Genomic DNA, 15,579 nt, shown 5'->3' on the forward strand with positions numbered 1-15,579 from the left:
CCAACTTTGAAAATAAACTGACAAATCACGAGTCTCAACTGCATCAGAAAAGATCATTTACTGACTACATTCCCATCTTGGAAAGTCCATGCATATCAGCATATTTCAGGTTCTGAAAAATCTTAGGTTAAGGTTATTTGCTTAACACAGCATTTTCCAAATTTATTTAGCCACAGAATCTATTTTTTTTACATTGACTTTTATCAATACCCCCACAGAACTATTGTTTTAGAAAATATGCTTTAGAAAAAGCTGATTTATGTTATATTTTATATTTATTTTTTAAAATATTTGCCGGGCACCTGGGGGCTCAGGCAGTTGAGCATCTGACTCTGGATTTCAGCTCAGGCCATGATCTCAGGGTCATGAGATCGAGCCCCACCTGGGGCTCTGGGCTGAGCTTGGAGCCTGCTTAAGATTGTCACTCTCCCTCTGCCCCTCCCCTGGTCTCTCTCTGTCTCTTTCTCAAAAAGAAAAAAAAAAAGCCAACTGAGGTAACATATAAACAATTTATTCCTTATTTGCTAATATTTATTTAATCTAACCATCACCACAATTTTTAAAAAGATCTCCAATTCAACATAGTTGACAGAAAAAAATTGTCCACCTTTCCTTTCTCTCTATATCCCACTGATATGGCAGGAAAAATTTAAAATACAAATCCAATACAACGTTAGAAAACAGCCGGTGGGAAAGGGAAAGGCATGCCTACCTCAGAGCAGTGAGATACTTACAGAAGCCACAAAGAGAACTGGAAAGGATGATGATAAAAATCTTACAAATCTAGGAAACTCCTAATCCTTTATAGATGATAGAAAGGAATTCTGGGATTGGGGGAGAGAGGAAGAGTTTTCCCAGCAGATTCCCAGGATAACCCCAACTTCACCACAAAGAGGACAAAGAGGAATTTTGAGTGTCGAAAGTCAGCTGGGACATTAATTAATGGATGATGGATTAATCCTATCACTCTTGGAGCAGTTGACTCCAGGATTTGTTTTGAGGCTAATTTAGTCTTTGGCTAAAACAAAGACTGCCAGGAGGACTTTAAGATAGAGAAACAGGGCAGCAACCCACATAACTACTGCCATCAGAGATAGACAAATAGATCAGAATCTATTGGCAGGTCATTTATCTACGGGATTTTTTTTTTTTTTTTTTAATAAAACACAATAAGCCTGGGGCACCTGGCTGGCTTGGTGGAGCATGTGACTCTTGATCTCAGGGTTGTATGTTTGAACCCCACGTTGGGTGCTGAGATGACTTAAAAAAAATAAAATCTTAAAAAACAATAACAACACTATGGACTCTGAGAAACAAACTGAGGGTTCTAGAGGGGAGAGGGGTGAGGGGATGGGTTAGCCTGGTGATGGGTAGTAAAGAGGGCACATATTGAATGGAGCACTGGGTGTTATACACAAACAATGAATCATGGAACACTACATCAAAAACTAATGATGTAATGTATGGTGATTGACATAACATAATAAAAAAAAAAAAGTAAAAAAAAAAAACAACAGTAACAACAAAAAACCCCACACAGTAACATATATTATATTCTGGGTCAACAGACATTTTAAATGTCAGACAGGTGCTATTATTATCACCATTTTATTGATGAAGGAAGACTGAGGCCCAAAGAAGTTAAATAAATTATCCATAGATACAAGGCCAGTAAATGGAAGATCTGGGACTGAACCCAACTCCCTGACCTCATTGGGGCTAATCAGACTAGGGTCCACCTTCACCCATTTTATTGCCAGAAACAGCAGCTGATACCACCAGGGGAAAATTAGTTTACAGGCCAAAATAATGAGACATTTAAAAAGAACAAAGACTTCAAAGAAAAACATACTGGATTACAGAGTCCTACAGAAAAGGAAATATCAGAACAGATGGACAAATAATTTAAATTTAGCCTGAAAAGAGATTTTTTTTGTAAGAGATAAGAGATGATAGTAGCAATGCAAAAAAGACCAAGAAAATAAGGAAAAAGAAATGAACAAAAATATTAAGTTGAAAAATATCATAGCTGAAATAAAGTTATAACTGATGGGATAAATAGCAGAATGTATACATCTGAGGAATAACTAAGCAATTTAGAAGACCATTTTGAGGATATTTCCCGGAAAGAAGAAGAGACAAAAGCCCCAACAATATAAAAGAAATGTTGAGAGTCAAAGATGCTAATATTGGAATAATAAAAGTCCTAGAGAGAGAAATAAAAATAAAGTGAAGATTATTTGAAGAAATAGTGGAAATCAACTTCCCAGAATTTAAAAAATAGAAAAGATAAAAGACTTTAGAATTTTTTTTAAGATTTTTATTTATTTATTTGAGAGAGAGAGAGAGCACAAGCAGGGCAAGACAGGCAGAGGGAGAAGGAGAGGCAGGCTCCCCGCTGAGCAGGATCGAGTGGGACTCGATCCCAGGACCTTGGGACCATGACCTGAGCCGAAGGCAGACACTTATTAACCGACTGAGCCACCCAGGTGCCCTGACTTCAGTATTTAAAAAAAAAAAAACACCCTATAGAGATATAAATGACATACAAAAAGCTATATATATATAATGCTTATACTGGATGAATTTGGAGACAGAGGACTTTAGATTTAAAAGGCCAACAGTGTGCCCAAGAGGAGAAAAAGGAAAAACTCATATTTAGATACATTATAGGGAAACATAAGACTAAAAGTCAGAGAAAAATTAATATTCTAAAGCTTCCAACCAGAAAGAGCAAATAACATGTAAAAGAGTAAGAATCATAATGCCATCACATTTTTCAACAGCAAAAACATAACCAAGTATATTAATATTTACTTAAAACATATAAAATTGCTGCTTCTGTAGGTCCAAAGTATTAAATGAAAAGAACTTAAAACCTAGAATTCTAAATGTAGAACTATCATTCAAATATGAATGTACAATAAAAATATTCTCAAGTATTCAAGGCTTAGGAGGTTTACCATTCAAAGACCTACACTCAAAATTTTTGATGAAATATATTAATGAGAGAAAAATCCAGAAGATGCTAAAAGGGAAACATGAAATAAATGTAATTAAATTACTTTGGACAAGTTTATAGGCATCTTTTAAAAGGTAGTTATGTTCAAGGATAGGAAATAAATCCATACTAACCTAAAATTTATGGATTTAGATTAGTGCTATTCAAAGTAGCCTATCTTAAATAGTTTTGTTATTGGTCTGCAACATGAAGTTTGTGCTAGAATGCAATCAACAAATCAACATAATGCTTCCTTCATTCAGAAATTTAAAATACAACTGACTCCTGAACAATATGGAGGTTAGGGGTGAACTCCCACAGTCAAAAATCTGCATATAACTTTCGACTCCCCCAAACTTAACTACCAATAGACTACTGGCCAGAAACCTTACAGATAGCATAAACAGTTGATTAACACATATTTTGTGTATTATATGAATTATATATTATATTCTTATAATAAAGATAGAAAAAAATATTATTAAGAAAATCATAAGAGAAAATATATTTATAGTACTGTACTGAATTTATTAAAAAAATCATGTATAAGTAGACCTGCACAGTTCAAACCTATGTTGTTCAATAGTCAAGTGTATGCTCTTTAGGAATTCATTTATATAAACCTATAAACAAAGAGAAGCAAGATGCTGATGAACACAGGGATGAATATGATAATTACTTTAGGAGAGACAGCCAGATGAGTTATTGGGGTTACTCTATATTAAATGGAGGTAGCTATAAAGGTACTTGATTTTGCTTTGGTTTATAGATTCACAGACACTTACATTATTTAAAATAACTAAATAATTAAGGCAAGCTACATGAGGATGAATGATAGGAGTAGGTCATGAAACCAAAGATAATGATTAACCCAATTTAGCACATCTAAACACCTTAGAAAAAATTCTTTTAAAGGATTTTACTTCCAAATATACAAAACTTGTGGTCCATTGTTGTCAAATTGTGCAATGACAGAAATATCAATAAAATCACTGCATTTTCAGTTTATTTTTGGTATTAGGTCAGAGTACAACTGAATTAATATAGTTATTTATATAATGTTGAGAAGCTAGTACAATTTTTTAAACAAAATTAAATAGATTTGGGGATCCTTTAGTAAAGTTTTTTAAAAAAGTAAAATTTTAAAATATCCTTTTTGGAAACGGTCCAATTTATTATACAATAATTCACGATATATGCTACTATTAAACAATATTTTATAAAACCTCTTTAATATAAAGAATTTACAGAGCTGTTATGTAACTGAGATACAAGGCAAGACTCAGTTACCAAAATGATCAATCAACTTACTTTTGCCGTATGTTGAAGAACTTTCCTTCCGACTCAGCTTAAGATAAAGTTTGCTTTTAGGTTCACTATAAAATTCAGGATTTACAGTAGTAAACCTCTTTAGTTTGCCATACTGCTTTCTTTGAAAATCAAATCCTTTTCTGAAAAATGAGTAAAAAATAAAAATGAATTTAAGTATTAAGGTACAAATTTTTTACTGAGATATAATTGTCATACAACACTATAGTAGTTTCAGGTGTACAATAAAATGGTTCGATATATGTATATATTATGAAATGATCACCACAGTAAGTCTAGTTAACATCCATCACCACAGTTACAAATTGTTCTCCTTGTGATGAGCATTTTTTTTTATTTATTTATGTATTTGGTGGGGGAGGGGCAGAGAGAATCTCAAGCGGACTTACCGCTGAGCACAGAGCCAAATGTGGGGCTCGATCTCATGACCCTGAGATCAGGACCTGAGCCAAACTGAAGAGCTGGACGCTTAACTGATTGAGTCACCCAGGTGCCCAAGAGGAGCACTATTAAGATCTACTCTCTTAGCAACTGTTAAATATATAATACAGTATTATTAACTACAGTTACCATACTGTACATTATAATCCCAGGACTTACTTTATAAGTGGAAGTTTGAAGGTACAAATCTTTTTCATCTTTAAAATACAATATTAAAAGGAAAGAACCAGGGTGAGTGTATGTTTATGTACTTTCATACATGTACACAAAATAAAAAAGTGTCAAAGGAAGAAAATAGCAACCATCACAGAATTATCATTAGTTTTAAAAGAGATTGAGATAGGAAAAGTATCCAAGAAGTATATAAAAGATAGAGTATATCTCAGTTTTAATAACTATAATAAATTATCCCTATTTCCATATTTTCTAGGTTATTATGATGATTAAATAATACATGCAAAGTGCTGAGAAGTGCAAAGCATGTATAAACTCCCCATAGATGTTATTAAATTACCATGCAAATGTTCATTATAGCTACATTTTGGATAATCCCACTTTTATAAGACATGTTTCCAAAATGTAGTATTCTGGGGGCACCTGGGTGGCTCAGTCCTTAAGCATTTGCCTTCGGCTTGGGTCATGGTCTTGGGGTCCTGGGATCGAGCCCCGCATTGGGCTCCCTGCTCAGCGGGAAGCCTGCTTCTCCCTCTCCCACTTCCCCTGCTTGTGTTCCTGCTCTCGTTGTCTCTGTCAAGTAAATAAATAAATAAATCTTAAAAAAAAATTAAAAAAAAATGATTAGAAAAATAGCATGCTTGCCAGTCACCTTCATATTGCTGACACTGCTTGATGTTTAGAGGGGGCCAAATACAGCTTTAGAAAATTATTCCCATTTTACAGTTAGAAAAACTGAGGTTTTAGATATTTTTTCTATCTCAATCTCTTTTAAAACTAATAATAATCAGGGCCCCCTGGTGGCTCAGTTAGTTAAGCATCTGACTCTTGATATCAGCTCAGGTCCTGATCTCAGGGTCATGGGAGTGAGCCCCAACATTGAGTTCCATGCTCAGTGGAGAGTCTGCTTGAGATTCTCCACCCCCCACCCCGCCTCTGCTCCACCGCCAACTCGCTCTCTCACTTCTCTCTAAAATAAATAAACTAACGATGACAATCATGGAAGATTATTATTTTCTGATATAATTACAGGCATTATTTGGTACCAAGAAACACACCTCACCAAAAGTTGGCATTCCTCAAAGAGGGGAATCTTTTGACTTCTTAAGTATAGGCCAATACTCTTTATATCACTTAAAACCATGCTAGGTAGAGAGTCTTCTTGTGTTAAATATTCTGGGGTCATTTCTTCAAGCCACTTGAAAAATTTACATCGGTCAACTTTGGGTCCATCACAGGTATAAAAGAGACGACCCTAAGAGGAAAAAATATTACAATTTAGTAAGAGAAATTTTATATTTTACTGTTTTTTTATTGTTTGTTAAGACTTGTGTTTGGCATTAACATACTCCAATAAATTATTCATTATACAAATTAATCTTTTTATTAATATTAATTTAAACACATTAAAATTTAAAACCACCTACTTTTCCATTTATTTTCTCCTTATCAAAAAATTACATTGTCCTGAGAATATAAGCTTATTTGAAAAATAAAATTTATTGCTTTCCCAATTTAAAATGTTCACTATAGAAAACCAGAAAGCTATCCAGAAACAAGAAATATCTTGTGCATTTCTTTTTGGCCTTTTTTGTCTTCACATAAGTGTGCGCACATGTACATGAAAATATACACATGTATACTGTTTTAAAAAAAAAAATAAAACTCAGATAATGATGTGTTTTCTACTCCATAACCTAACCTTTACACACAGCATACTGTACACATGACAACAATGTCATCAAATTATCTTAAAAAAAAGACTTGATGGTTCTATTATTTCTTATATAAACCATACTTATATATGGTTATATATTTTATAATTCTATGGTTATATTATATTTAAAAATTCTTGCTTTTGACAACTGAATTTATATCTAAATTTATATATGAAATACATAAACATTTTACTGACTTGACTTCTTCCATAATAATACATTATCAGCAATGTAAATTAAATCATTATGCTTTTATATTCCTAAGGCCTTATCTGTTACTCATACTGGAGATTACATAATAGACTACTTCAACTTTCACTTCTTTCAGGCTCATCTCTGCATTCTCTTAAGACCTCAGGTTGGGACATAATCTTTTCTCAGTGCTCTAACTGTAACTTGGGCATATCCCTCCTACTGTATCAATTACACTATTATACAAAATTTCCTTTTATGTTTCTTTCTCCATCCACCACTATGTAATAAGTTCATAAGCAATCTGAAGGATGATCTTTTTTTTTAAAGATTTTATTTATTTATTTGACAGAGAGAGAGACAGTCAGAGAGGGAACACAAGTAGGGGGAGTGGGAGAGGGAGAAGGCTCCCCACTGAGCAGGGAGCCCAATGCGGGGCTCAATCCCAGGACCTTGGGATCATGACCTGAGCCAAAGGCAGCCGCTTAACCGACTGAGCCACCCAGACGCCCCTTGAAGGATGATCTTAACTCATATTTTTGTATCCTAGAACACAGATAATCTTTCAATAAAAATTTCCTGGGAGTTTACCATATGTTAGTTACTAACACCTCAAGTGGCTCCTAATCAAGACTTGATCTTTAACTAAGCTTGTCATAAAGCAGCAGGTACCTAAACTTTTTACAAGTATTTGGTGGGGCAACAGGCAAGGAAGGGAATAATACCTTATTTGGACCTTCCTTTTTAACCATTGCAAGTTTTGCAGGTTGATGATGATGGCAGGATGGCACATTACTTTCTACATTTTTCAGTTTCTCTCCCTTTAATGATGTGTAAAATGATATGTCAACTTTTGAAAGAGCTTTGTGCAACCTCTGTGCCAACCCAAACAGCAATATATTTAGATGTTCTACAAAAAAAAAAGATAAGTACAGATGAAAATTAAATACAAAATAATTTTGTATCATGTGTATTGTTAGCTAAATTTAAAAAAAGCCTTTTAACAGAGTAATCTATAACCTAATGCTAATATCCACTTTCTTAAAGGCAAGTTTTGTCCTAGTACAACAAAAAGAACTATCAAAACTAATCATGCATCATGTTTAAAATTTCTTAACAAAACCATCTGTAACACTTCTAGTTTAAAAACAATGAAAAATTGTAACTTGAAAAAGGTAATACTGTCATTTCCCAATTATGAAACTCAATTTGACCTGAAATTAGAATATAAGTTACTGTTGAAAACTGGAGGAAACATATGGAAAATAACAAATCTCAAGTAGAGAATTTAATATGAAAAGTCACAGTACAAGATGACATGCTTTCTTGCAGCTATACTACTTACATTAAGCAGCAATTAATCATAATAAAATAGAAGGATAACAGTCATACCTATGAGACAAGATGTAAAAATCTGCTTATAATGAGCAGGAGACTGAAAAACAGCTGGTATGTGAATCTGCCTTTGGGGAAGACAAGCAGATTTTATTTTCTGCCCACTTGGAAAGCATAGCTCAGAGCCATTTATCTCCTGAAATGGAATAATTCAATCTATTATAACAACTCCAGAAAAATACTGTTTACTAATGAGTGAACTATTTTCTATAGATATGTTTAACAAACACATTTTTCTTTTAATTTTCAGAATTCTTGAAAATCATTTGCTAATTTTAAATGAGACAGTGAATATAGCAAGAATGGCTATGCATAGCACTTTTTTTTTTGAGAGGCATGCGCATTTTTTATTATGTTATGTTAATCACCATACATCATTAGTTTTTGATTTAGTGTTCCATGATTCATTGTTTGCATATAACACCCAGTGCTCCATTCAGTATGTGCCCTCTTTAAAACCCATCACCAGGCTGACCCATCCCCCCACCTCCCTCCCCTCTAGAACCCTCAGTTTGTTTCTCTGAGTCCATAGTCTCTCATGGTTCTTCCCCCCCTCTGATTTCCCCCCCCTTCATTTTTCCCTTCCTGCTCTCTTCTTCTTTTTTCTTTTTTTAACATATAATGTATTATTATTTGTTTCAGAGGTACAGGTCTGTGATTCAACAGTCTTACACAATTCAAGCACTGTGAATTGCATAGCACTTTTAATCATATAAATAAAACTAAATGTTTTTTGTCTGTCCCTTAATAAGTTTTTAGTTTTTGCTAGGAAAAACTTAGCTGATAAGAACAAGATTATGGGGGTGCCTGGGTGGCTCAGTGGTTAAGGGTCTGCCTTCAGCTCAGGTCATGATCCCAGGGTCCTGGGCTCAAGTCCCACATCAGGCTCCCTGCTCTGCAGAAGCCTGCTTCTCCCTCTCCCACTCCCCCTGCTTGTGTTCCCTCTCTAGCTGTGTCTCTCTCTGTCAAATAAATAAAATCTTTAAAAAATATATATATATATATAAAGAACAACATTATGTGTTTCAATTTCTGGTTACAACTACAATAATTGTGCACAACCAATGCATAATAAGATGTAACTTTACCTTAACAATGATCTGATTGGCAAAACTGAACTGATAGTGAAAAATGAGAACAATCACAGTAATAGTAGTAGTGGAAGTAGAAACAGTTGGAGCTATAATTTATTAAGTACTTATTATGTGCCAGATACTGCACCAGACACTTTCAAATATATAATTTCATTTAATGCTCACACTACTAGGAAAGATTTTAAGTCAAAGAAGATATGACTGTACCTAGAGTTCTGGAAAACTCAAAAAAGAAAAAAAAAAAAAAGCCATCCGTTCCAAGAGTAAAATCATTGCTCCTATATGATTTTGGTAATTCTTCTGTTAAAATTCAGACAGTAACTATTGGAAAAAATGCACCAAGATACATTGGTACACTTCCTCACCTGTAAATCTCCTGTTACACTGTAGATGTAGCAGGCAGACTCTCTTAACAAGTTTTGAAGTTTTTCAGTCTTGGAAGTCTGCTTTATAGTCAAAGAGAGTGCTTTCTTTCTGGGAACCAAATCTTGACTGCTAAAATCCTGCTGCTGTTGATGGAGCATGCCTTTTAACATTTGCAAATGCATAGAGTCTAAAGAGCTTTTATTTACAGCATCATTCTGTCTTTCACCTGTGTCAGTAAAATGTGTCCCAGATATAACTTCAGCAGAGAAGCCATCTGTTACTTTCTTATTGACTCTGTTTGAAGTAGTCAAATTGCACTGGGGTATGTTCTGATATTTCAGCCACTTGCTTTGAGTAGATACATTATTGAGAAGTAAAACGTCCCTTGGAGTCACTTCTCTAGATTCTTTACAGAAGGAAGTTTCACTTTGGTCAAGCCCACAGCTAAAAGAAAGAACTCCTGATTCTTCACACAAATTGAATATGTGGCGGGAACCAGAAGATTCTTGCCTGTCACAGTTGATCACGTATGAACAAGCATCTAAATCAGGTGACCTTTCAGCAGGTGGCAAGGTAATAAGTGGAACTCGGGTTCTACTTACTAATGGAAGCCTTTGAAAGTTCTTATTCTCCAGAGAACTGGATTTTTTGATAACTGAGGGGGGGAAAAAGAGCTGATTAAGTAAAAAAATGTATTATAGTCATCACCTAGGCTCTAAAAACCAGTAGCTATCTGTACAAAAAAGAGTACCAACTTGCCTTGAAAAAAAAAAACCATAATTTTATTTCCTTTTCCATAATAAAAAATTTTTAATGATTTTAGTCTCAAAAAATAAAGATTTCAAAGCTTAAGAGACTCAAACTTTCTTAAGGTTGATGAACTTGCAATTCTTCTCTTTTTCTTTTCCCCCTTAGCTAAGGATTCACCCCCGCCCCCCACCAATCACTAGATTATATTTACATAGCACTTAAGGTTTCAGAGTACTTTACAGCCAAGAAGGGATTTAGTATTCTCATTTTACAGATGAGACCACCAAGACCTAGAGGTAACATGACTACTGATTGGTAGAGTCAGGACAAATACTCAGAACTAGTTGTTTGTGTTCAACTTTACATTCCTACTCCAGAGACTGAAGTTCATGGTTTATTTATCTGACCATGTGACTATAACGTCCTTTATATTTACTACACTCAGGAATTAATATGTTAACATTATTATGTTAATTAAGGTAACATACATTAATATGTAATGAAGGTATTTAGCCTTATTCTGATCTATTGGTATGTGATAAGAGTTCAGTTCTGGTAAACTCATGTTATGGCAGATTTTAGCTGAGTTTTAGAATTTCTTTTCTCAGGTGCACCCAGGTGGTTCAGTTGTTAAGTGTCTGCCTTCGGCTCAGATCATGATCCCAGGGTCCTGGGATTGAGCCCCACTTTGGGCTCCCTGCTCTGCAGGAAGCTTCTCCCTCTCCCACTCCCCCTGCTTGTGTTCCCTCTCTTGCTGTGTCTCTCTGTCAAATAAATAAATAAAATCTTAAAAAATAAAAAAATTAAAAAAAGAATTTTTTTTCAGCAGTGTTAGTAATTGATATATTCCTGAAAATATAAAAAGCAATAATAAATATTTGCTGAATAAATGAATGAATACTACTACATGGGAAGTATATAAGCTTTAAGTTTTTATCTGACAATGCTATGGTTTCCTATTTTATCATAATTTACCTTCTGGACAGACTTATTTGTTGGAAATAAACTCTGGAGATCACTTGGGAAGGTAGTAGAGCAGTAGGTGAGCCAATGATATTCTTCTATAGTGTTAGATTATAATTCTAACAAGTCAATCAAGCAACATTGACAGAAAAGCTAAAACCTCATTAAAGAGTAAAAGACTGGCATAAAAACAGACATATAAATCAATGAAAGAGAATAATAGAGTCCAGAAATAAGTCCACACTTATATGGTCAATTAATCTGTAACAAAGGAGGCAAGAATATACAATGCAGAAAATCTCTTAAACAACTGGTGTTGGAAAAACCAGACAGCTACAGGCAAAAGAATAAAACTGGACCACTTTCTCACACCATAAACAAAAATTAACTTAAAATGGATTAAAGACCTAACTGTGAAATCTAAAATCATAAAACTCCTAAAAAACAACATAGGCAGTAATTTCTTTGACATTTGCCATAGAACATTTTTCTTTTTTAAGATTTTATTTATTTATTTGACAGAGAGAAAGACAGTGAGAGAGGGAACCCAAGCAGGGGGCGAGGGAGAGGTTGAAGCAGGCTCCCTGCACAGGGCTCGATCCCAGAACCCTGGGATCATGACCTGAGCCGAAGGCAGATGCTTAATGACTGAGCCACCCAGGCTCCCCTAGAAACATTTTTCTACACATGTCTCTTCTGATAAGAGAAACAAAAACAAAATTAAAAACTACTGGGACTACACCAAAATGAAAAGCTTTTGAACAGCAAAGGAAACCATCAACAAAAGAAAAAGGCAATGTACAGATTGGAAGAAGGTATTTGCAAATGATATAGCAGATAAGGGGTTAATATCCAAAATACATAAAGAACTACAACTCAACACCAAAAAACCACAAGTAACTCCATTAAAGTGGGCAAAGGATATGAATAGACATTTTTCTTTTTTTTCTTTTAAATTTATTTATTTATCTTAGAGAGAGTGAGCATGCGAGCAGGGGGAGAAGCAGAGGGAGAAGCAGAGGGAGAATGATAGAATCCTCAAGCAGACTCCCTGCTGAGCATGGAGCCTGATGCGTCTTGACATCAGAATCCTATGATCATGACCTGAGCTGAAATCAAGAGTCGGCCGCTTTACTGACTGAGCCATCCAGGCACCCCTGAATAGACATTTTTCCAAAGACATACTGATGATCAACAGACACATGAAAAAATGTTCAACATCACTCATCATCAGGGAAATGCAAATTGAAACCACAATGAGATACCACTTTACACCTGTCAGAATGGATAAAATAAAAGAAGACAAGAAATAACAAGTGTTGACAAGGATGTGGAGAAAAAGAACCCTATGCACTGTTGGTGAGAATGCAAGCTGGTGTAGCCAGTATGGAAAACAGTATGGAGGTTCCTCAAAAAATTCAAAATAGAACTACCATATGATACAGTAATTCCACTACTGGGTATTTACCCAAAGAAAAGGAAAACACTAATTTGAAAAGATATATACACCCCCATGTCTACTGCAGCATTATCTTCAACAGCCAAGATATGGAAACAACTCCAAAGAAAAGGAAAACACTAATTTGAAAAGATATATACACCCCCATGTCTACTGCAGCATTATCTTCAACAGCCAAGATATGGAAACAACCCAACTGTCCATCCTTAGATGAATGGATAAAGAAGATACAGTGTACACACACACACACACACACACACACACACACACACACACACACACAACAACCCAACTGTCCATCCTTAGATGAATGGATAAAGAAGATACAGTGTACACACACACACACACACACACACACACACACACACACACACACACACACACACACACCCCATGGAATATTACCCAGTCAATAAAAGGAATGAACCCTTGCCATTTGCAACAACATGGATGGACCTAGAGGGTATAATGCTAAGTGAAATAAGTCAGAGTAAGACAAATACCATATGATTTCACCCATATGTGGAATTTAAGAAATAAAACAAAGAAAAAAGGAGATAAACAAAATAACAGACTCTTAAATACAGAGAACAAACTGGTGGTTGCCAGAGGGGAGATGGGTAGGGGGAGGAGTGAAATCGATAAAGGGAATTAAGAGCACACTTCTCTGAATAAGCACTGAGAAATGTATAAAACTGTTGCCATCAATGTATTATACACCTGAAACTAACAGAATACTACATGTTAATTATACTTGAATAAAAAATTAAAAATAAATAATTTTAAAAATAAAGAGTGAAAGACTCACAGTCTAACCATGAAAATCATCTATTATTCCATTGTCACTTCACTTGTTTAGATACCCAATCCTCCCACACTGACTCTTCCCTACCTTGTTTTCTCTACCAACCACATTCACTAAACCTTTTCCAACCCAACTACTCATTCACATTACAAAGTTTTTTTTTTATATCATCCACCCATGACCAAAAAAATTACCTACAACTTCACCCCTTACCTAATATAGCTTTGGAATTAGGGGAAGATCCATTGGTGAAATTACAAAAAAAGAAAGAAGAAAAATTAGTGGAAAGAATCCTACAGAATGTACTGTACTTTACCAAGAAGCAGGAAATTACTCATAGGGAAGAGTCAAAATGTATGAAAACACGGAGACCTGAAAATGCAACTGTGGAAGCAGCAGCTGAAGAGCTCCCTGATATTGCCAGGATCCCAGAGCAAAAACAGGGGAAAGTAAGAGGTTAGACCACAGTCAACCAATGGTGTAAATGAAACATTCATAATGAACCGTTCCCCTGGGAGGAGAGTGGGCAATTGAGGCGCCTGGCTCTGGAGTTAGAGCTGTGAGAAGAACTGTAATGAAAGAAGAGACTGGGGCGCCTGGGTGGCTCAGTTGGTTAAGCGACTGCCTTTAACTCAGGTCATGATCCTGGAGTCCCAGGATCGAGTCCTACATCGGGCTCCCTGCTGAGCAGGGAGTCTGCTTCTCCCTGTGACCCTCTTCCCTCTCATGCTCTCTATCTCTCATTCTCTCTCTCTCTCAAATAAACAAATAAAATCTTTAAAAAAAAAAAAAGAAAGAAGAGACTTTCAGAGGTCCATGATGAGAAACTGACAGGCAAAATAAGAAGGAACCTGCTAATTAGAAGGAAATACTATATTTGGAAGTAAGGACCATCTGAAATAGAAAAAGTCTGTGGGAAAGCTTGAGGGGTATGACACTGAATCTGGTCCCAAGATTATTTTTAGTTTAGTAACAATTTCTCAAATAAAAAACTTCATTTTACACAGAGAGATATTAGAGCACTATGATAGTAACTAAGTTGAGGAAGTGAAGGTCACCAGGTAAAGTTCTTTCTTTCAGGGACTCCTCAGAGAATTCTAGCACAAAGTCTTCATCTCTTGAGTTCAAAGAAAAAGTAGAAACAGGGTTTAATGTAGAGTTCTTTTGTTCTGGTGATGTCACCTATTCAGAAAGAAAAAACAAAACTACTGACCAAAATGTTATTACATTTTTTTCCCTGTAGTCTGAATGAATTCTAATAATCTACATTATAAAAATAATGCTTTCAAGCCACATTATGAAGAGCTAGAGCAGGGCAAAGATTCTTCCCAAAGGGGCATGATAGAATAAACTCACTAAAGTCAATAATAATAATAAAAAGTAAATCATGGAACACTACACCAAAACAAATTATGTAATGTATGGTGATTAACATAACAATAAAAAAATAAAAATAAAAAGTAAAATACAGAACATAAAAACCACTGGATTTATGGGGCTCAGTCAGTGGGTGGCTCAGTAGGTTAAGTGTCTTACCTTGGGCTCAGGTCACGATCCCAGGGTCCTGGGATCGAGTCCCACATTGGGCTCCCTGCTCAGCAGGGAGCCTGCTTCTCCCTCTGCCCCTCCCCCTGCTTGTGTGCTCTCTGTCAAATAAATAAATAAAATCTTTTTAAAAAATAATTAAATAGGGGCACCTGGGTGGCTTAGTCGTTGAGCGTCTGCCTTCGGCTCAGGTCATGATCCCAGGGTCCTGGGATCGAGCCCCGTGTCGGGATCCCCGCTCCGCGGGAAGCCTGCTTCTCCCTCTCCCACTCCCCCTGCTTGTGTTCCCTCTCACTGTGTCTTTCTGTCAAGTAAATGAATAAAATCTTTTAAATAAATAATTAATT

General features: G+C 35.4%; 1 protein-coding gene across 1 annotated transcript in view; it reads right to left on the bottom strand.

The window, feature by feature from the left end:
- The window catches only part of ZGRF1 (zinc finger GRF-type containing 1), an 88,169-nt gene that overhangs the window by 29,637 nt on the left and 42,953 nt on the right, over nucleotides 1-15,579 (bottom strand). Inside the window, exons 11-17 of the mRNA XM_027599161.2 lie at nucleotides 14,723-14,869; nucleotides 10,825-10,828; nucleotides 9,710-10,365; nucleotides 8,248-8,386; nucleotides 7,581-7,765; nucleotides 6,004-6,200; nucleotides 4,313-4,452 (exon numbers count right to left, since the gene is read on the bottom strand). Of these exons, the coding sequence (XP_027454962.2) occupies nucleotides 4,313-4,452; nucleotides 6,004-6,200; nucleotides 7,581-7,765; nucleotides 8,248-8,386; nucleotides 9,710-10,365; nucleotides 10,825-10,828; nucleotides 14,723-14,869 (1,468 nt within the window). The remainder of the gene's footprint in view (nucleotides 1-4,312; nucleotides 4,453-6,003; nucleotides 6,201-7,580; nucleotides 7,766-8,247; nucleotides 8,387-9,709; nucleotides 10,366-10,824; nucleotides 10,829-14,722; nucleotides 14,870-15,579) is intronic.

The sequence above is a fragment of the Zalophus californianus genome, chromosome 2 (genome assembly GCF_009762305.2).
Source record: "Zalophus californianus isolate mZalCal1 chromosome 2, mZalCal1.pri.v2, whole genome shotgun sequence".
In the NCBI taxonomy this organism is placed as follows: Eukaryota; Metazoa; Chordata; class Mammalia; order Carnivora; family Otariidae; genus Zalophus; species Zalophus californianus.